This window comes from Mastigoproctus giganteus, chromosome 9, assembly GCF_048544385.1.
Source record: "Mastigoproctus giganteus isolate SK-2022 chromosome 9, ASM4854438v1, whole genome shotgun sequence".
Taxonomy (NCBI): Eukaryota; Metazoa; Arthropoda; class Arachnida; order Uropygi; family Thelyphonidae; genus Mastigoproctus; species Mastigoproctus giganteus.
The window spans coordinates 117,794,942-117,821,167 of NC_143583.1; the positions used below are offsets into that span (position 1 = coordinate 117,794,942).

At 38.3% G+C, this 26,226-nt stretch overlaps 1 protein-coding gene across 1 annotated transcript in view; it reads left to right on the plus strand.

Moving 5' to 3' along the window:
• Window positions 1-25,426, plus strand: part of Vlet (COMM domain containing 10 protein valette) — a 76,290-nt gene extending 50,864 nt beyond the window's left edge. The window contains exons 6-7 of the mRNA XM_090381345.1: window positions 14,158-14,322; window positions 25,328-25,426. Coding sequence (XP_090237471.1) covers window positions 14,158-14,322; window positions 25,328-25,366 — 204 coding nt within the window. The 3' untranslated portion in view covers window positions 25,367-25,426. The remainder of the gene's footprint in view (window positions 1-14,157; window positions 14,323-25,327) is intronic.
• Window positions 25,427-26,226: the final 800 nt, after the last annotated feature.

The following is a 26,226-nucleotide window of genomic DNA, read 5'->3' on the forward strand; positions in this document are numbered from 1 at the left end:
ATTGTCACTGTTGGTAAAGAGTCCAATTTGGTGTCATTCATGGGACAGAGGTTCTGTCTGAGATAGGTTAATGATCAGGACAGTCTTCAAGTGGGTGGTGGCTGCCAGTCAATTTCAGTGGCAGAATACATTTCAATTCCCAGATCACTTATGTTCTGGGTAGGGTGTTTTGCCTCTGGAATAGGTCCTTTGCAAAGGTGGTGAAGGCTGTGTGTTCTTCAGCTGTGTCAAGCAGGTGGTGCTCCATATTCATGGGGATGTAGTGAATTCTTGTCATAAGAGAGTGCCTAAGGTCCTTGTAAATGTCACAGTGGTAGAGGAGATGCTCCCAGGTCTCTGGGAGCATCTCCTCAGTTTGGGTCTTCCACAATCCTAAACCCGGCCAATTTAGCTTTGAAAGACCTGTGCCCCGTGAGAAGGAAGGTGGTGTGGAGCCCCGGTGAGAACCATGTATGTAGCTTGGGATAGATACTTGAGATTTCAGGGATGAATTTCTTGGTGATGGATCCCTTTGTAGTTTGGTTCCATCTCAGTTGCTATGTCCTTTGAAGGTGAAGGGTGAGTCGTGCTTTTTCCACACTGACACTATTTGCAGGGTCAGTGGTGAAGTTAATGCAGGTAAGAGATCTGCCCTTGGAGAGATAATGTAGTAAACCACATTTGACTACCTCTAGGTCCAGGGTTAGTGCACCAGCCAGCACCTGCATGTGTGCTGACCATGCAGCAAGCTCTTGTGATGGAAAGTAGGATGGTGTGCTAGTTTGATTCTAATTTTCTTGTATTTACTGCAGTTGTCGTTTTGGGAAACCAAGCTCCTGCCACATAAGTGATGATTGGTACAAATACTGCTTTGTAGTAAAGGGTTAGTGTTTGCTGTTTCAAGCCCCAGTCTTGCAGAGAAACTCTGTTAACCATGGCACTATATTTTATTTTTTGGTGGAGATGAATCAGATGCAGGGTGAATGATAAGTTTCTGTCTAGAATTACTCCCAGGTATTTCAGCTCCGTAGATAGTTTTATGGTCATTTGTTGGATTTCAAATTAGGGGAGGTCTGGTGACTTGCAGTGTTCCCTTCAGTAAAATCGAGTTGGTCTTGTCTGGTGAAATCTGCAGGTGGTGTTGTTCAGCCCAACATTGGAGAGTCATAAGGGCTTCGTTTGCTGCGTCTTCTAGTCGTCTATGGGAATTGGCCGCCAGGGTAAGAATCAGATCATCGGCATACACCTGGGTGGAGACGTCTCGCAGATTGGTTGTGCAGGAATTCATCTAAAACAATTTTCCAAAAAAGGGGTCCTAGGACAGAGTCCCTGGGGAACACCCTCTGTGCACTAGTCTGGTCACCTGGCAGTATGGTGTTTTGACTGTTACTTTCCTTTGCGAAAGATAATCCTTAATCCAGCAAAATAGGTTATATGGTAATTTGGCTTCCCTGAGCTTGCCGAGAACGCTTGGCCGCCAAAGTGAGTTAAATGCCCTGGCAAAGTCAATGGAAATGACCGGGAATTATTTTCTATCTGTGTTCCTTTTAGCAATGATGATAGCTTCCAGGGCATCCACAGCTAAGCAGCCTTTCTTGAATCTCAACTGTTTTGGTGACTGTAGGTTCATATTGGAGTAGGTTTTTTAGGAGTATTTTTTTTTTAGATGGTTTTTTTAGGAGTTTCATCTCCTAAATAAATAACTAATAATAGCAGCAACACAGCACAATGGTCCAGCTAACCACCCAATGCAGTGTAGGATTAATAAGACCAATAAGACAAAATCAATAAGACACAATAGCTTGCATAGGTTATGGCAGTTAATGGCCGGTGCACATGCTCATTGTGAGACACAAGAAACCGTGCCTTGCACGGGCACATCACCAACACTGGACCATGTGGAAATCTGTTATTTGGTTTGGTGAATCCTGTTTCCAACTCCATGCTGATGGGCATATCTGCATTTAGAGGAAGCAGCATAAGGCCATGGCATGTGGATGCACTGCTGGTGTTTGGCAGACTGGAAGCAGTGATATTATGGTTTGGGGACTGGGGGTTGTCTAATCCTTTCCCACACCCAGTGCACAAGGGTCTAGTCTAATTCACTTTTTTTCTTCCTTGTATTCACATACATGAAACATTCCTTGTCCCTATTCTTTGCTCTCTTAGACAATGCTTTATTATATGCAGCCTTGGCCTTCCTGGCACCTTATTTCTGGTATTATTATAGATAACTTGTACCTGTTATAGGCTTCAGTACTTTTCATTGCTCTGTAACCCATGCTATCTTTTTTTGCGCTATTTGACCAGCCAGCTCCACAGTCATCCATTTTGGCATCCTCCTCCTGCAATATTTTCATAAAGGTATCTTTAATCCTTTAAAGGTATCAATATTTTCTTAAATGTTTGCATTCATGGCTTCTGTGATTTTTGCTTTTAAAGTATTCCATAATTCAAATGTATCCGCCAACCTTTGGCAATAATCCCCCCAGTTCACAGATGCCATATATCGCCTTAAACTCATCAAAATCCCCTTTACCTTTAACTACTGCAACATCTTTCATCTTCCAGCTGATGATTACATGATCACTTCCTGACAGTGGTTCCTGTTCTTTAAGCCCTGTGATGTCATTTGAATCGTTAGCAATGATGAGATCAGGAATGTTCTCACCCCTAGTGCTTTCTGTAACATGCTGGTACTAATAATAATCAGCTAGTTTATTTAAAAAAAATTTTTCCCATCATGAGTTTCCTTTCCACTAATTCCAATCAATTTTGGGAAGATTAAAGTCACCCATAATGAGACATTCATGCTTGCTTTGCCTAGTCCATCTGCATATTCTGGTCTATAGATTATTCCTACTCTCATTGTCTATGCTGGCAGATGTAACTTCAGATTCAGCAAAAGCTCTTTTCGTGCTTGGGCTGCTTTTGACAAGAAGCATGATTCCCCCCCCCCCCCTCCCATTCTATCTTTCCTAAATACATTACATATACTGTAGTGGAACTCATCACCAATATCACATTTCTGTTAGCCTTATTATATCGGCATTAGTTGTCCTAATCAAGAGTTCAAATTCAGCCATTTTATTGACAGCACTCCTGACATTACTGTGGACACAGTTGAGCAGTGGCTGATTATGCATTTGAGGGGCCCGAGGCATAAACAAAGTTTAGGGGCCACCTAAAATTTTAAAATATCGAAATTTAAATGAGTAGATGCAAGGCATGAATTTTTATTTCTATAAGAAAAATAGAACAAAAATTATAAGTAGACATAAGTATCTAACCTGTGCTGACTTGTCATGTTATTGCCTGTACACACATGCCAGAGCGATATATGGTGTGTGTGTGTGTGCGTATACGCGTGCACAGCTCTAACACTGTGATCACTGTGTCATTTTTGTATAAATAAAACCTTTGTGTGAGTTAAAGCTTAAAATGAAATAATAGTAATTTTTTTGTCGGTTTGGGGGCCCCTGGGCATGTGGGGCCCAAGGTGTATGCCTGTGTGATAATCCGCTACTGCAGTTGAGACTATGTAATTTACTATCTTGACATACTTCTTGAAGTTATGTAGGCTTGTTTCCTTCAGAACATCTTGCAAATATTGACTGTTTTGGTTACTAACAAGAATTCTTGAGATCAGTGCAAGAATTACTTTGACCCATATCATCGGATAAATGCAGATCTATATTACCCTTCTCCCCCCTAACTAGCAGTTTCCCTGAACCTTTAGGATATCCTCAATGATACTGGCAAAAATCCTTGCACCACATTTGTTCAAATGAATACCATCTCTACAAAATAGATTCCTACTGCCTGCAAATGTAGGCCACACTGATAAAAAAAAAAAAAAAAAAAAAAAAAAAATTTCCCCCTAGAGCCTTGCAGATTCCCTCAAGTCTTGAGTTAATTCACAAGGCTTTCAGCATATAGTCCTGCCTATCATGTTTGAGCAGATTTGCAGACAATACACAGTCTGACCTAACTCTTGGCATTTTTCCTCCATAGTCCTATATTTCTCCAACAGATAGTCAGATTTTGTACGCTTAATATTGTTAGTACCCACATGAATAATAAATCTCTCTTTACCTCCCTTAAAATCTGGCAGTCTGTTGGAAACATCATCAATTGTCGCTGGAAAACAAACACTGGTTCTAGACCACGTATCTTTATTACAAAAAATGTTACGCCTTTCCCTGACAATAGCGTCACCCAAAAAAACTAGATCACCCTCCACCAGAGCAGTCTACACTTGACTATTCTTTTCTGTTCCCGAATCAGGGGTGCATCTGGAGATATTTGAGTCCCTGATGAGATCCCAGTTACATTTGTTTCTGGGCAAGCACTTGTTTCCTCAGTTATTCAAATTCTTTTTGTAATGCACCAAGTTATAACTCAAGATTGGTACACTCTTTTCATCTCTTGGGAAGAAAAGAATTGCCAGATGAGCTAGTTCTGTCTATTAAATGAGCCTTAGAATACATTCCACAGGATGTACAAATGATGAAGATGCGACTCACACTGGCATTTCCGTTTGAGTTCCGATGTCCCTGGACTTTGTATTGTAAGTGGATCTTGTAGCAACCATAATTTAAATAAAATTTGAACTTTACAAAGATTACAATATTAAAATTTACAGTATATTACGGAATTTATGTTAACAAAATATCGCAGAAATTAAACTATTGACAAAACTCTAATCACTAAAGAAGTTAAATTTAAGCTACCAAACAAAAGTTACAGAATTCCTGCCAAAATATTGATGACAAAGGCTATCTTAATATTAAGCTGTAGCTTTCCAAATACTTTACAAATTTAAGCTTACAATACAGATACAATACTTACACTACAATACTTTTAATCACTAGTGAAATTAAATTTAAGCTTCCTAACAAAAGTTATGAAGTTCCTGCCAAAATATCAATAGCAAAGGTTATCTGAATATTTAGCTGTAGCTTTCCATATCTAAATTCAAAAATAAAGTAACCTACGTGACTATAGGAATTAAAAATACAGTAGAACCCGGATAAGAAATTCCTGCGTAAGAAGTTTTCCCCTCTACTAGGTTTGGTTTCTTAAGTCCCAATTTCAACTCTATATGTTGTAATGTGTTATTTTCCCGCCTAAGAAGTTTTCTGGGTAAAACAGTAAAAACTTTTTATGCTGCAACATTTACTGTTGCTGCATAAAAAGTTTGTGATAAAGAATACACAGTGTATTATTATAATGATGTTTTCCCACTTAATAAGTTTTTTAAATATAGAAATTCTTTATTTTTAATATTAAACAACATAAAAATTTGGTAATCAGAAAAAACGTTATTGCCAAGCATCATTTTAATTCATACTAATTACACCAGTGAAGTAGGTGAAATGGCATCGTTTTTTACATCTCATTGTGAATGCCTTCACGAGTTGTGAAGGCATTCACAACTTCTCGGTGGATACCATCACCCTGGGTGATGGTGTCCACCTAGAATAAATAGCATTTGTCGCCTCAGTGGTGAAGCGTTACTTATTAGAGGTAGTGCAATATCAGGGCAACTCGTGAAGGCATTTACAAGATCAAATATCACAAAAACGATGCCACCTACTTCTGTGATTTACTACGAATTAAAATTATGCCACGCATTAACTTGTTTGATTAGTCAATTTTCTGTAGTCTGATGCTTCAGCCTTAAAACCTTTTTTAGTATAAAAATTTGGATATAATGGAAGTAAAATATTGCAATTGTTTTCATCGATATCCATAATTGGCAAATGCTTCAACAACGTGAAGCATTTGCCGTTAAGTTCTGATTTTTCTGAATGGTTCTGAATTACTTAGTGGATTGTTCTCTGTCTTATTGTAATTGTAACATTTTAAGATATGTTGAAGCTATGGTATGGTATAGGTTGAAGGTATGGAGCTCATCCTTCCAACTTGGTAGTGAGTATTTCGTAATGAGTTTAAGAATAAAATGTTAAGCAGTTAGAAATCCTCATTTTAAAAATATTTCCCATAGGAAGAGTAAAATATTTATAAATTCTGAAATCGTACTTAAAAATGATCTTTAACTTATGTATGTGTATCTTTTCATTTGTGTAGTTAACATTTCATACCTTTAGGTTATTTTCCCCCCCGTAAGAAATTTTCCCGTGTAAGAAGTTCTAAACCTCCAGTACCTTGGAAAACTTCTTATCTGGGTACTATTTTTAATATTAAACAACTACTGTATATATTAACTACAGTTTAGTATATTAAAATAAAAAAACCCTCAAAATAATTTAAAAAACTAACATGCAATTAAGAGCTTTGGAAATATGTAGCCAAATGCTGTAGCCTCAATCCCAGCACAATCCATGCGCTAGGATTGAGGGGTTCGAGGAGTTGCGCACCAAAACCAATTTCCTTTGGTTTTGTTGGCGAAGGTAAAGAAAGCCTGCACGAGAAAACAACGAGAAACATTGGATAACTTACACAGAAAATTAGTTTTCCGATACGGCACTCTAGCGTTGCTCACTTGGTAAACAGACGGTAGGTGTTATTGGCCTGGAGCAAAGTCGAGAACGATATATTGATTGACAGGTAGGTGTGGCAAACGATGTGCTGATTGGTGCGTGAACACAACACACGATAACATCGGTTTCTCTTCTTCTTCGGTCCTTAGCTGGCAGCTGGGGGAGGCGGTTGGCCACGCAACCAGTATGCTGCTGTAGGTGCCGCAGGGTTTCGGACTTGCTCTGTGATGTTCTTCCATACTTTACGATCCATGGCGTCAGTCCTAGCCTGGTTAAGGTCGAGACATCGGCTCTTCAAGTCATTTTCCACTTGCTTGGCCCACGTTTTCCTAGGCGCGGTCCATTGGATGCTCCATTGGGTGGGTCGTTGTCTCCAAAGGAGTGTGGATGGTATTCTATTCGTGCCCATTCTACATACGTGGCCAAACCATCTAAGCCTTCTCTTCTGGATTTGGTCGGCAATGGTTGGTTGCTGTTGGCATCTGGCACGGATGGTATCATTAGTGATGCGGTCGCGAAGAGAGATGCCCAAGATCTGCCGCAGGCATCGCATTTGGAATACCTCAAGTTTGTTCAAATCTAACTTGAGACAAATCCATGTTTCCGATCCGTAAAGAAGAATGGGCAGGATCAAAGTCCGGAAGAGTCGGATTTTAGTCTTTGTGGAAATGTTGGTCCTCTTCCACAGACACCATTTGAGCGAGGCGAACGCAGTGGCCGCCTGTCCAATTCTGCTGTGGATTTCCATGGTGGATGCAACTTTCTTCTCCTGGACCAGCGACCCAAGGTATTTAAAGTCCTGCACTTGCTCGATCTGGACGCCTTCGAGATAGATGGTGGCTTGCGACCCATCTGTTGTCAGGGCCTTTGTCTTATCAGCATTGATCTTCAAACCGTATGGCCGGGCAATGCGGGCAATGTCGTAGAGGATGTCCGTGGCTTCAGCGTCGTTACTGGCAAGGATAGCACTATCATCAGCAAACATCAGGTCAGTCACATAGTGATCCTTGTCATATTGTATGCCCTGTCTGTTTCTGAATGCTTGCCTCATAATGGCGTCGACCACGATGTTGAAAAGCAACGGGGAGGCTACATCCCCTTGGCGGACTCCAGTAGTTTGGATGGTAAATTCCTCAGATAAATCGTTCTGGATGCGCACCTGGCTGGTTAAACCGTTGTATGCAGTTTGGAGGAGTGTGATGACTTTTCGAGGTACATGTTCAACCTCTAGTAGTTTCCATAAGGCAGGCCGGTGGACACAGTCGAAAGCAGACTTAAAGTCAATGAAAACAATGACTGTTCGCTGTCCACACCGGATCCTCTCCTCCATCAGCTGACGAATGGCAAAGATTTGATCACAGCATCCTCGCCCGGGTCTAAATCCTGCCTGTTCTTCTCGACTGGTTTGCTCGCGATGTTTTTGCAGTCTTGACTGGATGATCTTCATAAAGACCTTTCCGATGATGGAAAGGAGACTGATGCCACGGTAGTTCTTGCAGTCCCGGTTATCACCTTTCTTGTGGATCGGTACGATAATGGCTTTCCTCCATGTTAGCGGAATTTGTTCAGTGCACCAGATGGTTTTGAGGAGTGAGTGTAGTCGGCGATGCAGTACATCTCCCCCGGCTTTGATCGCTTCTGTGGTGACTTGGTCCACTCCTGGTGCCCTGCCATTCTTCAGGGATTGTATGGCTGCTTTCACTTCTTCTACTGTAGGCTCAACATCGACCATGGAGACCTCAGGGGGGTCGATCGAGAGTGCTGTTGCTGGCGGTCCCTGAGGTGGGTCGTGATTATACAAAGCTTTGAAGAATTCACTCCACCGTTGCAGGCGTTCGGATGGTGATCGCACGAAGGTCCCATCAGCATTCTTGATGTTGTCACTAGTCAATTTGGTCTTTCCACTCATACATCTGAAGGTGCGGTATAGAGTGCGGTACTCGTTCTTGGATGCCGCCACTTCAAGATCGTCTGCCACTTGGTTCCAGTATGCTTCTCTTTCTGCTGTCATTCTTTGTCGGACTTCTCGGTTTAGCTGCCGGTACCGTTCAAAGTCGACCAACTTTGCCTGTTTCCGTTTGCCCACGAGGTCGAGGCACTCGTCTGATATCCATGGTTGCGTTCGACGTCGGGCAGGTGGACATAGGGGCTTGGCACATTCCAGGATGGCATCAGAGATCTGCTTTTCTTCTTCATTTATATCCTCGGGCACGGCCAACATCTCGAAGCGGTTGGATAGGGCGATCTGATATGCCTGTTTATTGGCAGCATTCATTAGCTGCCTCCAGTCCAGCTTGGCTGACCGAGATGATCTTTTTGCATGCCGTAATTTGAGATGCACCTTAGCCCGGATGAGGTAGTGATCAGATCCACAATCAGGTCCCCTCATGGCACGAACGTCCATGAGTGATGAGCGAAATTTGGCATTGATCAAAATGTAGTCCAGGATTGCTGAGTCCTTGCCAGATGGATTTTGCCATGTAAGTTGATGTTTTTGAGGGTGCTGGAAATGGCTGTTTCCAATGATCAGGTTGTTAGATGCGGCAAAGGACAACAAACGTAGTCCGTTGTCATTGATCTTCCCATGGCCAAACTTGCCCATTGTTGTTTCCCAACCAGATCTGTCCACGCCAATGTGGGCATTAAAGTCCCCTGCGAGGATGATCACTTCTGTCTGTGGAATTGAATCCAGCGTATGTTGGAGCTGGTTGTAGAAGTCATTCTTGGTCGGGTCCAGGCTAGTCTCAGTTGGCGCATAGGCGGAGATAATATGGGTCTTGATGGTGCCCTTGACAGTAAGGACTGCCAGGTGGTCCGATATTGGTTGGAAAGCGATCACACTACTGGTGGCCTGAGCATCGACCATAAAGCCCACTCCTGCTTCTCGTTTCTCACCACCAGAGTAGAATAGCATAACTGCTTCGTTAGGTGCTGGTGGTTGGATGATCATTGTTCCAGACCCGGTGAGCCTTAATTCGGATAATGCCGCGATTGATATCTTGCACCTAAGTAGTTCTTGGGCAATGATTTCCTTTTGTCCAACGTGGTGCCCTGTTCGAACATTCCATTCGCCAATGTTAATTGTCCTTTTCGGCGTAGTAAGCTTATTGCTGTGGCCAGTGGTCCACTTCACACCAGTACCCTGGGTCCCCAGTGCTGGCGCATCGGCTACCCCGGATGCGGTAACATTGTTATAAAAAACATTGTTATATAACATTGTTATAGCCTCAATCCCAGCACAATCCATGCGCTAGGATTGAGGGGTTCGAGGAGTTGCGCACCAAAACCAATTTCCTTTGGTTTTGTTGGCGAAGGTAAAGAAAGCCTGCACGAGAAAACAACGAGAAACATTGGATAACTTACACAGAAAATTAGTTTTCCGATACGGCACTCTAGCGTTGCTCACTTGGTAAACAGACGGTAGGTGTTATTGGCCTGGAGCAAAGTCGAGAACAATATATTGATTGACAGGTAGGTGTGGCAAACGATGTGCTGATTGGTGCGTGAACACAACACACGATAACATCGGTTTAGTATCACTTTAGAAGCACTAATGGTAACTTGTCCTAATCGCACATGCCGTAACCTTTTTTACCATTACAGTATTTCGTAATGGTGAAAAAAAGGTCAGGTTACCTCGACTTGAATCCCTCCCGAAGTGGAGGGGGTAACCTAACCTTTTTTATTTAGAAATCATGGGTGGACTAGCACATAAATTGTTTATTAACAAAATATTAATTTTTTATTATTGTACTTTTATTTTTAAAGACACTCGTGCGGATACACGCGTATCATAATGTCAATCAGCACCTTAATAGCTGTTCAGTATATGTATATATATATATAAAGAATCTTTCTTTCTTTTCTATTATTTCCCAACCTAATGTTTTAAGTTTAGGTCGCGAAATACAAGGAAACCTTTTCTTTTATTTCCTAACTTACCATTTAAGCTCAGGTTATGAAATACGATGAAAAACAAAGAAACCTTTTCCTTTTTTCGTAACCAAACCTGAATCAATAATACAGTAAAAACACTCAACTCCAAAAATCTGCTTTTAATAATGAGAAAAAAAAAACACAATGAAGAACATAAAAATTAACGGAACGAAACTTTCGCAGAAAATAAAATTCATTAGTACAAATCATACAGTTGGACCTGAATAGCTATTCGCAATTTCAGTAACAATATTGTGGAAAGTATCTTCATTTTTCCCATAAATTTGACGCCACATATATTCATTGATGTGACCCATCAACATATGTTTACAGCTGCCATTTACTCTTTTAGTTACACTTTTTAGTTTCTTCCACTGGGCTTCGATATTATTTGTATGTGGATCTACAAAATGTTCCTTGTGTTTCACTGTTAAATGTTTGTAATTCTTTTTTTCTAAGGCCGTAATACGGCTATATGCACACAATTCATCTGTTATGAAGGTAGTATTTTTCTTCACTACTTTTCTAATAATGTGCAAAAGAGTTTTTGCTTTCCGATTTTTTATCAGTTTCATGAAGGTGAATTTAGATTCTCTTTTGAACACACCAAACACCCATTTCTTCTTAGCAGTTAAATTTCGTCCTCTGTGATGTTTTGATTTTACCAATACAGTTTCGTCTGCTTCTACAATTTTCCCCGATCCACCCAACTTAATGGGTTTTTTTATCAACTGCAATTCGCAGATATCTCTTAGTTTCTTATAAAATTTAATTGCTGTCACTTTCGAAATCTCTAGATGGAATGCTGTCGTAGTTATTGGTGTGCACGTTGACCAAAAGTATATAACGTACATTATCTTTTTCAATGAAAGTTGTATTTTCCATAAAACTGTTTCAATGAAAGTTTTGTATTTTCCATAAAACTGTTTCAATGAAAGTTTTGTATTTTCCATAAAACTGTTTCAATAAAGAAACTCGCAAAGAACATTTTTTTACAACACCACAACTTTCCACATGACTCTGTTCATGATTCAATTAGTTGAAAATAATCATTGCACTTAAAACAGTACAATTTCGGTCTTATCAATTTAGTTTTCATCAAAAAATCAAGCAACGTTTTATTTTCCTTACAAATTTCTTCCATCTTTAAAAGATTCATCGCTACTATTACCTGTTCACCATTCATTACAAAACTATTATGCACCGTTCTTTACTGGTAAATACACATCATAATGCCAACCAATGACTACACAGTAGCTTGTCTACTCTCATGCCCACCACCAATCATTTCATTGCTTGCCATGCCTACCTGTCAATCAATATATCCTTCTCGATTTCTGCTCCATACCAACAACACCTACCATCTGTTTACCGAGCGAGCAGCGCTAGAGTCCGGTGTCGGGAAACTAATTTTCCACGTAAATTATCCAACGTTTCTCGTCGTTTTGTTTTTAATGCTCAACTATATTGCCATTATGTGATTTGCCTGTAAAATGAAGTGTTTTTTTTTTTTTTTTAAATTTTTTATTATTTTTTTAATATATATAGATAATTATTATTTGGCTACAAGATCACGAGCAACATATGTACTTTTTGTTTGGATGCATAGGGGAGGATTTCTTTGACTAGGGTTTTGGTATGATTTATTTTTTCATTTGATACTTGTTTGTGCTTTCCTCCTGTAAGTAGTTATTCTACTCACTTTTATATCTGATTTTTTTTTTTTTGCGAAAATGGCAGGTGATATTTTTCAGAAATGGAAATTTGAGTTACTTTAGAAATAGAAATTAGAGTATGCAAATTTATTTTAATTTCCATCTGTGGGAACTTTGGTTCAACTCTTGTTTGCAGTGTAGTGGAAATCATAAACAACAAATTTACTTGAGCAATTCTGGCATTGTAATTTTAGCCTTAAATTAAAGAAAAAGAAATACACTAACAACTCTTCTCAGGTTTATTACATTCAGTTTGAAATGATAGTAGCTGTCAAGCATAATTACAAACAACCTGTGGGAAATGTATAACACGAAGTTCAGTTATCATCCAGTCATATCTAGATATGTGAGTTTGATTAATATCAGGAAGTGCACTGCTTGGACAAGCAACAATAAAGTTTCCCACAGATATGTGTAACTGAGAAGTTGCCATTTATTTTGCTTTTACCATTTTTGCAACTTTAGAAAAATGCTATAATGATTGAGTAACAGATTTAATCATTGGTCTCTTGGATCTTGTTATAAACTGAGTTTTACTATAGTTATAATTCATAGATAATACCCAAATTTGAGGAGTCATTAAATTTGAATAAGTACTACTGTATTTTTAATTATTTTAACAGCCTAGTTAGTGTAAATGTTGCTGCATTCATTGCAGAAGTGCAATGAATGTGAAAATGGATTATTCGGAATACTTAATATGTAAGGGGTGATCATTTAATTTGCAGACTGGTACAAAATTTTATGTTTACCTTGCAAACTTTCCATAACTGCTGCTAGAGCTGATCGCGTGTGTATGCCAGTACTTGTCGAGCTAGTGTTGTGCAAAGAGTTTTTTTTTTAGCCATCTGTAACTGACGATCATTTTGAAGCAAGTACCATGTTGGACATACTGATTGAACAGCGATATGTGATTCATTATTGTGTTAGACTGGGCTTAAATTCATTGGAAACAGTTAAAACAAATGAATGATGCATATGGTCTTGGTAGGATGGCCATATTTAAATGGCACAAGCGATTTCAGTGTGAAGGCCACGAGTCTGTTGCAGATGACCCAAGACCTGGTCAGCCTTACTCCTCAACTCCTGAGCAAATCACAAAAGCCCAGGAAATCTTGGATGAAGACAGGTGAATTGCACTTTGTGAATTAGCTGTTAGAATGTCCCTTTCATATGATAGTGCTCACAATATCATGAAAGATCACCTGAAAATGTCATGACTCTGTGCCCACTGGATTCCACACAGTTAGAACAAAAATGGCAAAGAGTAGACTAGACTGGTGCAAAGAAATGCTTGATCGTTTTTTGAAAACTTCTTAAATCGAATAGTGACGTGATGAAATTTGGATTTTTCATTATGATCCAGAGATAAAAACAACAGTTAAGTGAGAGGGAACATTGATTCATCAAGAAATTTCGTGCTTCTCATTTGGCTGAAACAAATGCCTTTTTTTTTTGGCATAAAAGGCATTTTTGTTGCACATTATTTTCCTTGTGGAACAACTATGAATAAGGAAGCATGGTCTTGAGGTTCTCAGAGTCAAACTTTGCCATGCCATTCATGAGAAACATCAAGAACTTTCTGGCACGAAGTGGTTTCTCCATGAAGACAATGCCAGTCCCCATACGGCTAATATTGTGTAGCCAGCGATCACTGCCATAGGTGTCGAGGTTCTGCCACATCCCCCTTATTCACTGGACATAGCTCAATGTGATTTCTTCCTATTTCCATGTCTGAAGAATGCTCTGAAAGGCAAGTGTTTTGTGTCTGATAACTATGCTCACAGAGCTGCAATGGAAGCACTTCTCAGTCTTTCGAAAAATGGCTTGCAAGAAGCATTTAATGCATGGGTATGATGGTGGCAAAAGTCTGTATAGTTCAAGGGAGAGTTTTTCGAGAAGGAGAAATCCACAGACAATTCAGATGATGACAAGATCTTGTAGCAGTCCCTGAATTAAAGGATCACCCCTCATACATGATTGTATATTTTGATCTTTTTTATTTAAACATATTCTATTAGTTAGGTGGTGTAAACTGGGATGTTCGACTAGAGATGGCTCAAACTATTTTGTCAAAGTTGAAGCGACCATTAACTACACTTGAATTCCAGTTAAATTCAAGAGATGGTACAGAAATGGTACACCTTCAGTTCACGCATAATCAGTTATATGAATTCTATAATCAAGTAAGTATAGAAAAATGCACATATTTAAATCATTTTTAAACAAAATGTCAGAATTTTGTTTTGCATAACATTTGCATATACAATAAGTGCCAGTTATAGTGATCACGTTTGAATTTTGATTCTAATAAACAGCAATTCTAATAAGTGAAAATCAATGATATTATCCACAGGCTATAAAAATAAAGATATAAAGCACAAATTTACACTTTATTACCAAAAGTTTATTACTAATTAAATGATCCGTGAAAATTGGAAGAATATTATCTACAGGTTATCAAAATAAAAATAAATTTATACTTACATACAAAGCTTAATTGATATACATATTAATTAAACATAATACTTTGTAATATGATTATAATTGTAAATACAGCAATACCTTACACAGTGCAGTTAATGCGTTGGAAAAAACTACCACACTGACTGAAACAGCACTAAACAGGGAGAATATTATCTACAGGTTAGGTAAACTTAGTTTAACTTGTGTACAAAGCTTAATTAATACACATATTAATTAAACATAACACTTTGTAATATTATAATTTTAAATACAGCAATACCTCACACAGTGCGGTTAATGCGTTGAAAAAAACTACTGCACTGATTGAGTCAGCACTAAACAGGGAATAGTTTCAATGAGAAAAATAATGAAATGTGGGTGAAATGGAAAAAAATTTTTATAGTAGAAATAATTATGCATGATTAGAAAAATAATAAATACAAATAGTAACGAGGTAGACTAAGAATGAAATTAATTGATACTTTATTTTGAAAAAATGAAAGAAAATTTTACTAATTAAAGAAAAATCTATATAATCTTAAAGTTGCACCTCTCGAACATTAGTCATTTCCAAAGATTCGAATCCAAGGTTGTGTCCAATTTTGATGAAGTCTTTGGAAACGACCTGAATTTCGGACTCAAAGCCACAAGAATCGCTTGTGCAATGAGGCAAAACTTGCTTCCACACTGCTCTCGTATTACTCTGCCTAACTTCAAGCCACGCTTCGTTTATGTTTTTGATAGCATTTCTGATGTAATGGGCTGAAAAGTGGAAACTGAAATTTAACATTGACAAATGCAAAATACTGCGTAGGGGTAGCAGTATCCCCAGGATAGAGGAAAATGGAAAAGACCTAGAGGTAATTGTGCAGTCAGATGAAGTTTTCACAGCAGTGCAGACAGGCTGCCAGAGAACCTCATGGTGTCATTGTCAATGATATGCAGGAATAAGGTGATTATCCATTTGTACACTGAGTGAACAGAGAAATCATGGGATACCTACCTAGTAATGGGTAGGCCCACCTTTTACCCGGATAAGGGCAGTCACATGGCGAGGCATTGAGTCCACTAGTTCACGAAAGAGTTCCACAGATATTTCCATCCATGCTTGCTGCACCGTTGTCCATAATTCTATTGCATTCTTGGGTGGAGGATTCAAAGCTCGAACGGACCTTTCCACAGCATTCCAAAGGAAGGAGCAGCAATGCGTAGCACACGCTTCTTGAGTAGACCGGGGTTCGAGCCCGTCACCACCAAATACGGAGTATGCGGAAAGGTCAGGGAATGACCACCGCACATTCCCGGAGCAATATGGCCTTAGTTGCTAATGCTCCTAAAAACCAAATAATAATAATAATAATAATAATAATACAGCATCCCAAAGATGCACCACAGGTTAATGTCTGGAGAACAGAGGCTATTCCATGGTGGTAAAATCTGCGAAATGCTCTTTGAACCATGTTCTAGTCATTATTGCTCTGTGGGGAGGCACATTGTCCTGCTGGAAGAGTCCATTGCCTTGTGGGTGCACGATGACTATGAAAGGAGGGTGGACATGTAATATGGACCATTCAGAGATGCGTGTAGATGTACAGAGGTCCCAATGTGTGCCATTCAAGTATGCCTCAGACCATTAGCAACCGTCCACCCGTCTGAACAGTTCCCTGTTGATATGATGGGTGAATAGCTTCATGCAGTTTCTGCCAGATATGCACCCACCCATCCACTCAAAATAACTGGAAACGGACTTATCGGACCAGGAGACCCACTTCAATCATCCAAGGTCCAGTGCCAGTGTTCTTTAGCTCAGTTGAGGTGTAGTCTTGTCTTGTGTTGTGGTGTTAGTAATGGGACTCTGATGGATTGGTGGCTCCCATAACCTATTGCGGCTAATGATCACCTGATGATGTTTCTAGCATCTCCCTCATTGAAGTCGGCAGTGATTTGTGCCACTGTCGCTCTCTGGTTGGCTGAAATAATGCAAGATAGACATCGACGGCCACTTTCATCCACCAACTTTCTCCATCCACAGTGCTTGCCACAATGAGATGTTATTCCGAAAATGGTATATTCCCGCTACACTCTTGATACCGTCAAATGGGGATAGTGACCCATGTGTCGGGCTACCACCATCTTTCCTCTTTCAAAGTCTGTAAACTAATGCCGTTTATCCATACTGACATTGAATTACCATCTACTTGAATGCAGTGTACCTATATACCTGCCAAACAATAGGTTCATCCACTAGCATAAGGGGTGCAGTGTCACATTGCTCTGTCACATTTCTGTCCTTTCAGTGTATAAAGCAGTGGTCAGACTCCACCTTGAGTACTGCTTACAGGTTTGGAGGCCTCATTTTAGGAAGGATGTAGAGCTGCTGGAAAGAGTGCAGAGAAGGCAACGAGATTGGTGAGGGGAACAAAGGGCTGCTCTTACCAAGAAAGGATCAAATTCTGCAAATTGCAGCGTCTGGAGACTAGGCACCTGTGAGGTGATCTGATTAAGGTGTATAAGGCTTTGAATGGTTTGAGGAAGCTCAGTGCTCTTTCTCAAATTATTGGGAGCTAAATGATTGTGTAATAACAGAGAGTAAAGTGGAGGAGAAATTGTTGAAGTTAAACATAAAAAAGGCACCTGGGGTGGATGGAATTTATCCAGTTATATTGAAGGAGGCAGCGAGGGAAGTAAGCAAACCCTTAGCCATAATGAGAGCATCCTTAGATTCAGAGGAGGTCTCCATGGACTGGAGATGTGCAAATGTATCCCCAGTTCACAAGGGGGTTCAAAGGTGACAATAATTATAGACCTGTTAGTTTAACTTATATTCCGGGAAAAATAATGTAGTCACTAGTTAAAGAAGTGGTGCAGGATCACCTAGACAAGACTGCAGTAATAGTTCAGACAGCACAGGTTTCTTAAGGGGAAGTCTTGTCTGACCAATTTTATTGGCTACTTTGATGAGACCTGGATGCTAAAATTCGTTATAATATCACATACTTGGATTTTAGGAAAGCTTTTGATACTGTTGCAAATGGAAATCTACTGTACAAGTTGGAGCAGTATGGCATTAAGGGTAAGTTGTTGCTATCGATAAAGGAATAGTTGAATGGGAGAAGATAAAGTGGTAATCAATGCACACTGCTCTACATGGACTAATGTTATTAGTGGAGTCCCGAGGGTTCGGTGCTGGGCCCATTGTTGTTTTGTGTATTTATTAATGATATCAATGAAGGTTATCAGGCTTAATGTCCAAGTTTGCAGATGATACAAAGGTTGGCAGGGTTGTTAATGACATTAAAGACAGTATGCAAAAGGACTAGAAAAGTTAAGCAGATAGGCTAAGAAGTGGCAATTCTTTCATCATATGTGCCACTGCTAATGCTAAAAAGCGTACTATATTTTTGAATTATAGGATGTAGCTAAAAGAAAGTCCATCTTATGGTCCAAAAACATAACATTTAGGCCAAATGTTATGATACAGGAATACCTCGCATAGCGCAGTTAAATCGTGCCAAAAAAATACCGTGCTATGCGAAACCGCGCTGATCGAGGTATTATTAGTATGTATTTTAATGTAATGCGTTCCGACAACTTGATTATATGGGTCGAGTTGCAAAAATATATAGGTGTTTGTTTACTATAAATTGATGCACACAGAATTCGTGCAAAAAATGAAACTAAAATGATAAAAATGAAAAATACTAGTATCTACAGTACAAATGATTTTTATTGCAATATGTACATACCAAAAAAATATAAGTGACGTATGTACTGTAATTGTATTTTGAAAAATAACTGATCAGCTTAGTTTGCACAGTTTTTTCTTCTTTTTATCTGCATACATCTCTTTATAACATTGAAATTTTGCACGCCTGCCTTATTTTCATACCTCATTCGAAGTCTGGATCTAGAAGAATACTTGGCGCCATTACATTTCTTCTTTCCACTCATAATTGCATATAAAGGTTTAACGTTTTTAAAAAATAATCTTTAATAAAAATACACAGAAAAAATATTTGTACAGCTTACACACAATCAACGACCTTACCACTTGGAATCTAGAGTGTTTACTTATCTATCAAAGCTAGCAGAGTCCGTATATAATGGGAGTTTCGAGAACAGTCAGAATGGCCTTGAATCCATAACGCATTGGCCTACGTGCTGGCATTATAATACATACATACATATCAAATGTATTGGTGCGTAACGCAAGTAATTTTTTTTTCAATTTGTAAACCGTGCTATGCGAGATATTCCAGTATAATATTTCTGGACTTTTGTTGCTTACACACATACAGGAAAATAATTTGAATTGCTACCAATGGACAACATGCAGTTGTCCATTGGTATGGGCAACTGCATGTTGGGTATCTCCTCCAATTGGAGGAGTAGTAGTCCAAACTATCTGAAGGTACAAATACTTTTCAGTACTTCTTTGTTTTTACAATCAGTCAGTCTTCATAGTGCATTCATTTGATGTCGATAGCAGTACAATGTTTAGGCAGTCTAATGTGACACAAAGGAAGGGTTTTTGCTTTTGTAAAGGTGACTACATTGGTCTCAGACAGTTTTTTTTTTTTTAAATTCTATACAGTGGGATCAACTGATGATGTTGCTAATAGCAAATTCTAAATGGGAAACATAAAAGGAATGAAAGCTACTAGGTTTTTCTTATCAATTAAGAAATACTGTTCAAAGTTTAGGCCTAAATGGATGTCACGTGAACTAATGAGACTTGTGGCAGGGGAAAAAAATGCACAGGATGCATATAAATTATCAGGCAACACAGAAGCCTATGGTAGATATAAGCTAGTCTGTTGTTGTGGAAGTCGATAGCTTAAATAAATTTCTGGACTTTTATTTAAGTCCAGAAAGCTCGCAAGTCACAAAGGAGGTTAGGAAGGCGAAGCCAGATTATGAGAAATCTTTGGCAAAGGATTGCTAGGAAAAACAGCAAGAACTTCTTTACTTATATAAACTCTAGAAGGAAGCGGATGAATCAGATTGGTCCACTTGATATTGACGGTTGATGATCCTGCTCAGATATCTGACAAACTGAATGAGTATATTTTGCATCAACATTCACACATGAGGAATTCTTTAGGGAAGTGGAGGACAGAAGCTTATTAAACTCTAACAGGGAGCCTAATGATTTTGTAATAACTGAGAGCAAATAACTGTAATAACTTCCCGAGTCCAAGGACACTCTCATTAAAGGAGGCATCCTTTATGAGAGTGTCCTTGGACTCAGGGGAAGTCCCCAAGGAATGGAGATGTGCAAACGTATCCCAAATTCACAAAGGCAAATCAAATGGTGACACGAGTAACTATGAGCCTGTTAATTTAACTTCTGTCTGGGGAAAAAAGGAGTCACCGGTTAAAGAAGCATTGCAGATCATCTAGACAAGAATGCAATAATATTTCAGACACAGCATAGGTTTGTTAAGGGAAAGCCTTGTCTGACAAATTTGATTAGGTACTATGATGTGGTTACAAAGGAACTGGATGCAAAAATAATTTTGATATCATATATTTGGATTTCAGGAAAGATTTTGATACTGTTGCTCACAGAAGACTACTATACAAATTGGAGCAGTGTGGTATTAAGGGCAATTTGCTGCAATGGATAAAAGGGTGGTTGAGAGGGAGAAGACAGAGTGGTAATCAATGGATGCTGCTCTTCATGGACCAATGTTATTAGTGGAGTCCCCCAGGGTTTGCTGTTAAGCTCACTGTTGTTTCGTATATTTATCACTGATATTGATGAAGGTATATCAGGCTTAATGTCCAAGTATGCAGATGATATAAAGGTTGGCAGCATTGCTAATGACAATAATGGCAGTGTGCTACTGCAACAGGATCTAGAAAAGTTGGGCAGATAGGCTGAGAAGTAGCAACTGAAGTTTAACGTTGACATATGCAAAGTAATGTATAAGTAACCCCAGAGAAACGTACCAACTGTGTGGTAATACACTTAGGTTGGCATAAAATGAACCTTCGAGTAATTGTGCAGTCAGATATGATATGAAGTTTTCTGATCAGTGCAGACAGGCTGCAAGAGCGGGTCATGGGGTATTGTCAATGATTTACAGAAATTTTGCTAGTAGGGAAAAGTTGATTACCCCTTTGTATAAGGCACTGGCTTTGTATAGGCACCTTGAGTACTGTATACAGGTCTGGAGACCTCGTTTTAGGAAGGACGTAGAGTTGCTTTTGCAAGTACAGAGAAGGGCAACAAGATGGTTGATGGGAACGAAGGGGTCCTCTTACCAAGAAAGGCTTAAGTTCTGCAAATTGCTACATCTGGAGACTAGGCACCTGCAAGGTGATCTGATTGAGGTTTATAAAGCCTTGAATTGGTTGAGCAGTCTCAATTTTGAAGGGATTCTTCCTCTTGCTCAGAATGAATTTAAATTGAAGAAAGAGAGTTGTAAGATAGATATGCGTAAATTTGCCTTTCACTGCGGGTAGTTGATTGCTGGAACAAACTTCCATCTGTCGTGGAAGTTGATGGCTTAAATAAATTGAAGGAGGAACTGGCAGGCAGACTTTTAGAGGGAATGGATGTGTGAATTTTTTTTTTTTTTTTTTTTTTTTGGCTGATGCTACACAAACTCATATGCTTGCTTTCTTGCATCACATGCCTTTACTACTACTATTACTGCAAGTACTGGGAAAACAAAAATGAGTGTAGGAGTGTGTTATAGGCTTAATGATGGTGATGTGTATAACAAACAGCTATACAAAGTGCAGGTCTACCATCACTAATCCGGTTCCACCACTAATTCGGACATAATTTTTGTGAACGTAATTTCAAATTTCCCTGGTTGGTGCACTGACCTGTCGCTACTGTTTTGGTGGTGTTGGTTGCAGAATCAGCTGTTGGTGCAAACTCGAAAACACTGGCAAGCCATTCCCACTTATTTTTCTGCATTTATTATTATAACCTGCTCACATTTAGCCCCAGCCATGGTTCCAATGCATAAAGGAAGTTCCTCTTGTGGAGTAAAGCACAAACACCATACATTGTCCATAATAGATAAAGTTGAACTTCTGAAAAAACTCGACAGCGGTGTGTGCCTGTGAGAACTTTAACTCTGCTTAATTGTAAACTCCAGAAATTTCTCTCAGTTCCTCTTATTTTAGTAATTTTCTTTTAGCCATTCCTTTTTTAGATTTTTTTTTTACAACACTTGTACAAACTTGCAGAAAAACACAACACAATATGATGATGTATAATACAGCATGCTAACGAACTTGTTTTCTTAAAATCTCTAACAGTACTGACAAACTTATTGCAACGTTTGACAGTTTATTTTATCGCATTTAGTTTTATTGCAGGGCTCGCAATAAACTAATCGCAAACGACCTGCATATGTATGCTGTAATAGCGTCACACGTATGTGGCCGACACGGCTTCTCAAGAAATAAAGTAACCTACTGGGCCACATATATGAGACATATCAAAAAAAGTGTCTTTTTTTTATTTTAAGCAAAAAACGACAACACTGACATTACAATATTTATTTTAGAATTATCAATCAAATTTTTTGCTAAATATTTTTTGGCCCCTGGGGAATTTTTTTCTTAAACCTTGGCAGTCAATGTGTTAAAGGTAGGATGAGGTGGTTAGCTGCTTGGTAAACTGTATGTGCTAAAATAACCATCGGTGATCCGGCAAACTCACTTGAGGGGGCATAAATTGAAATTGAGGAAGGATGGGTGCAGAAATTTGCCTTTAGCCAGTGAGTGTTTGATTGTTGGAACAAACTTTTATCAAGTTTATAGCTTAAATAAATTCAAGGAAGAAGTAGACAAACTAGTGGAAGGAATGGAGAGGGTGTGTGTGTGTGTGTGTGTGTGTGTGTGTGTGTGTGTGTGTGTGTGTGTGTGTGTGTGTGTGTGTGTGTGTGTGTGTGTGTGTGTGTGGCTGATGGCTTCTTGCATTATACAGGTTGGGTATCCCTAATCCAAAATGCTTGGGGCAGAAAATGTTTCGGATTTTGGAATACATGGCATGATGGAGTTGAAGGTAGAAATAAAATTTAGATTTTATGCAAAAAAAATTTTTTTACCAAAAAAAAAAGCATGATGGTCTCTGATTCCAAAAGAATATAAATTCATATTTCATGTGAAAAAAAATTCCTTTTTATTTACCACCTTGAGAAGGAACATCACAATCTGTTGAGGGACCAGGAACTGAGTCCTTCAGGGAATGAGGAGATATTAGCATTAGTAGAGGCACATGATGCAAGAAAGCAAGCTTATACAGCATCAGCCAAAAAAAACCCCTTCCCATTTCACTGACCATTCGTTCCAAATTGTTTGTCTAGTTCTACCTTGAATTCATTTAAGCTATCAACTTCCACAACAACAGATGGAAGCTTGTTACAGCAATTAACTACCCGCTGGCTAAAGATGTGCCTTCATCAATAATGATAATGCAATAATAAGGCATATCAGGCTTAATGTCTAAATTTGCAAATGACAAAAAGGTTGGCAGGGTGGTTAATGACAATAAGCAGGGTAAGCTGCTTCAACAAGATCTAAATAAATTAGGCTAGTAAATGGCAGTTGAAGTTTTACAATGATAAATGCAATTTACTGCATATGGGTAGCAGTAACCTCAAATTATTGTGCTAAGTGTGTAGTGCTGCACTTATGGCAGTGAAAAATGAAAAAGACCTGGAGGTAATTGTGCAATTAGATATGAAGGTTCCCTGAGCAATACAGACAAGCTACCAGGACTGCTCATGGAGTTTTGTGTGTTATCAGGGATAAGGAGGTGATTATCCCATTATATAAGGCAGTGGTTAGGCCAGTGGTTTTCAACCTTCTTTTAATAACGGCACCCCTAAGTAATTTATTTTATTTTGCGGCACCCCTACTCAATTTTCTGCCTGTTAGATCCGATTCTCTCTCTCTGCATATATATATATATATATATATATATATATATATATATATATATATATATATGATAGTTATTACAATAATATAATTATAAAAATTACATTTCATAATACAAATTATATATACTTTATAATAATTTTATTCTTTATATAGAGGTACTAAGTAAATATCAATTATAGATCACCACAAAATTAAAAAGATACTGTACACCTTTCTATAATGAAATAAACATATAAATTAAAAAAATAATAAGTTTAGTAACTTAAACCCAAATTACATGGCACCCCGGTTGAAAACCACTGGATTAGGCCATATCTTGACTACTGCATATGGGTGTGGAGGATTCGTTTTAGGAAGGATGCTGCTGGAACTGGTGTCTTATCAAGACAAGTTTCATTTCTGCAAATTGTAGTCTTCGGACTAGGCACCTGCAAGGTGATCTGATGGAGAATTTTTAAATCTTTGAATGGATTGAGAAAGCCCAATGCTGATAGCACTCTTCCTCTTGCTCAGACTATTCGCATGAGGGGCATAATTTCAAATTGAAGGATGGTTGCAGTATAGATGTGGAGGTTTGCCTTCAGCGAGCATGTATTTGACTGTTGGAACAATCCTTCATCTGGTGTTGTGGAAGTGGGTAGTGTTTGAATAAATTCAAGGAAGAACTAGACAAATTAGTGGGCAGGTGATGTGTGAGGGAGGTTCTTTATTTTTTTGTTTGGCTGATACTTATAAGCTTGCTTGTTTCCTTTATCATATGCTATGTGATAAAATCAAAATGATGCTAGTGCAAACAGGAAAATTAAAAATACCTTAGTTTACCAGTACTGATATCGGAAAGGAAGGCATTTTTCAGTGGCTGCTGAGTCTGAATTTTAGGTAAATTATGGTGAAAAGCAAAAAAAAACAGAGCAGCCAAATATTTTTACAGCTTTATGCTACAAAATTACACTTCATGTTATTATCTTTGCTCCCCTTCCCCTAAAGTATTAGAAAACTTGTACCTTGTTAATTAAAATATGTTTGCCTTTTCCTCTTGCAGTCATTGTGGGCCCAGTAGACCAGCAGTTTGCAACGTACTGGCACTGTTATCACTCTACACAGTGGTAAATAGAAAAATCTGTAATGCATTAGTCAATTCACATGCCAAAAATTAAACTGTTACAATAGTTTTATTATAGAATAATATTCTAAAAACATTGGTAAATAGGACTGTAGTTGTGTGTGCAAAGTCCTGAAACAACCACCTAATCTTGTTGGGTAGCGCATTTTTTGCTTGGGGGTTTCCTAAATTTAAAGTTTGCCTTGGTGCTGAAATCATTGCTTAATATGCAGCAATAAAGTTCTCTGACTGGTGCAAAAAAAGAACATACAGTGAAGGAGCTAGAAAATGGCTTTATTTTAATTCAAATAATCGCCACGATTGAATTTACTTATTACACCATTCTAAAAGTTTCTGAGAGCCAGCAAAGGTATCCAAAGAGATGATGTTCAGTTCAGCAGTTATGTTTTTCTTTTATGTCCTCAACATTCTGAAATCTCTTTCCTTTGGGAAAGAGAAAGAAGTCTGCTGGTGCTAAATTGGGAGAGGAGGGTGAATGGTCGATCTGTGCACTGTCGTGTTTAGTCAAATGTCTTCACGACAAGTGTGGAATGAAACACCCAACACTCATTGAACATAACTGTAACAGTACCAGCCTGGGAACTTTATTGCTACACCTCGTATTTCTGTGCTCAGATTGTGAATACTGCTAAAACTTTTTTAAAAATTATTAAATAATTTTCAACTTTTTAAATTTTATTTCTTACCAGCTAGAAATCATTCAAGCACAACTGGATGCCTTGAGATAGAAATGCAAGATGCTTCAAGTATTCTTATTATCATTAAGTTTTGATAATTATTTGATTTTGTAAATAACATTTAAATGCAATTTATGTACATGTATTCAAATTTATTAAAAATTAAATTGTAATAATTTTTGTTATTAATTGCAATAAAATTGGCTATTTTAATTTATTTATATCAACAATTTTTATTAGAATAATTGAAGTATGACCTTTTTTAGACCATGATCTTGTTATTAAAACCATGTTTTAATTAGTGGTATTAGTTTAAGTCTGCCACGACACTACAGGGATTCTGTACTTGTCAGGAGAGCACGGTTTTTGAATACTATCGAACACTGGAGGAATTCTTAAAGGGCTTCAGCTGGGGGTTATGTTTAGCTGATCTACAGTTATGGTCAAATTAATTTATAGGCCAAAAATTCTCAAAACAACCAGTTATATTCAATTTGGTCTCATATGACAGATACTGGGAATCACCTGTAGAATCACCTGTAAAATGAAATATACTTGAACTCATTGTTTAAACATTAAAAATTAAATGTTGAAATACAAAATCACTACTTACACCAGATTAATAATTGTATATTCAATGGAAATTCAAATAAATATGCTGAGGTAATATTGCTACATAAGTAGATAAGTAAACTTCCAAAGTAGGAAATCTACTTACTTGAAATAGTAAAAAGCATTTGAGTGAATAATGAATGGGCTTTTGATTATGAACTATGATCATCAGCTATTGAAAATAAAGGTCAATGGGATAGCAGACCACCCACATGTTGCTTTTTCGCTGTTTTAAAAATAGGCAAGGTAGTTTCAGATTAGGGAAAAGTGATGGGTCCACTCGATATCATGCTTCAAAA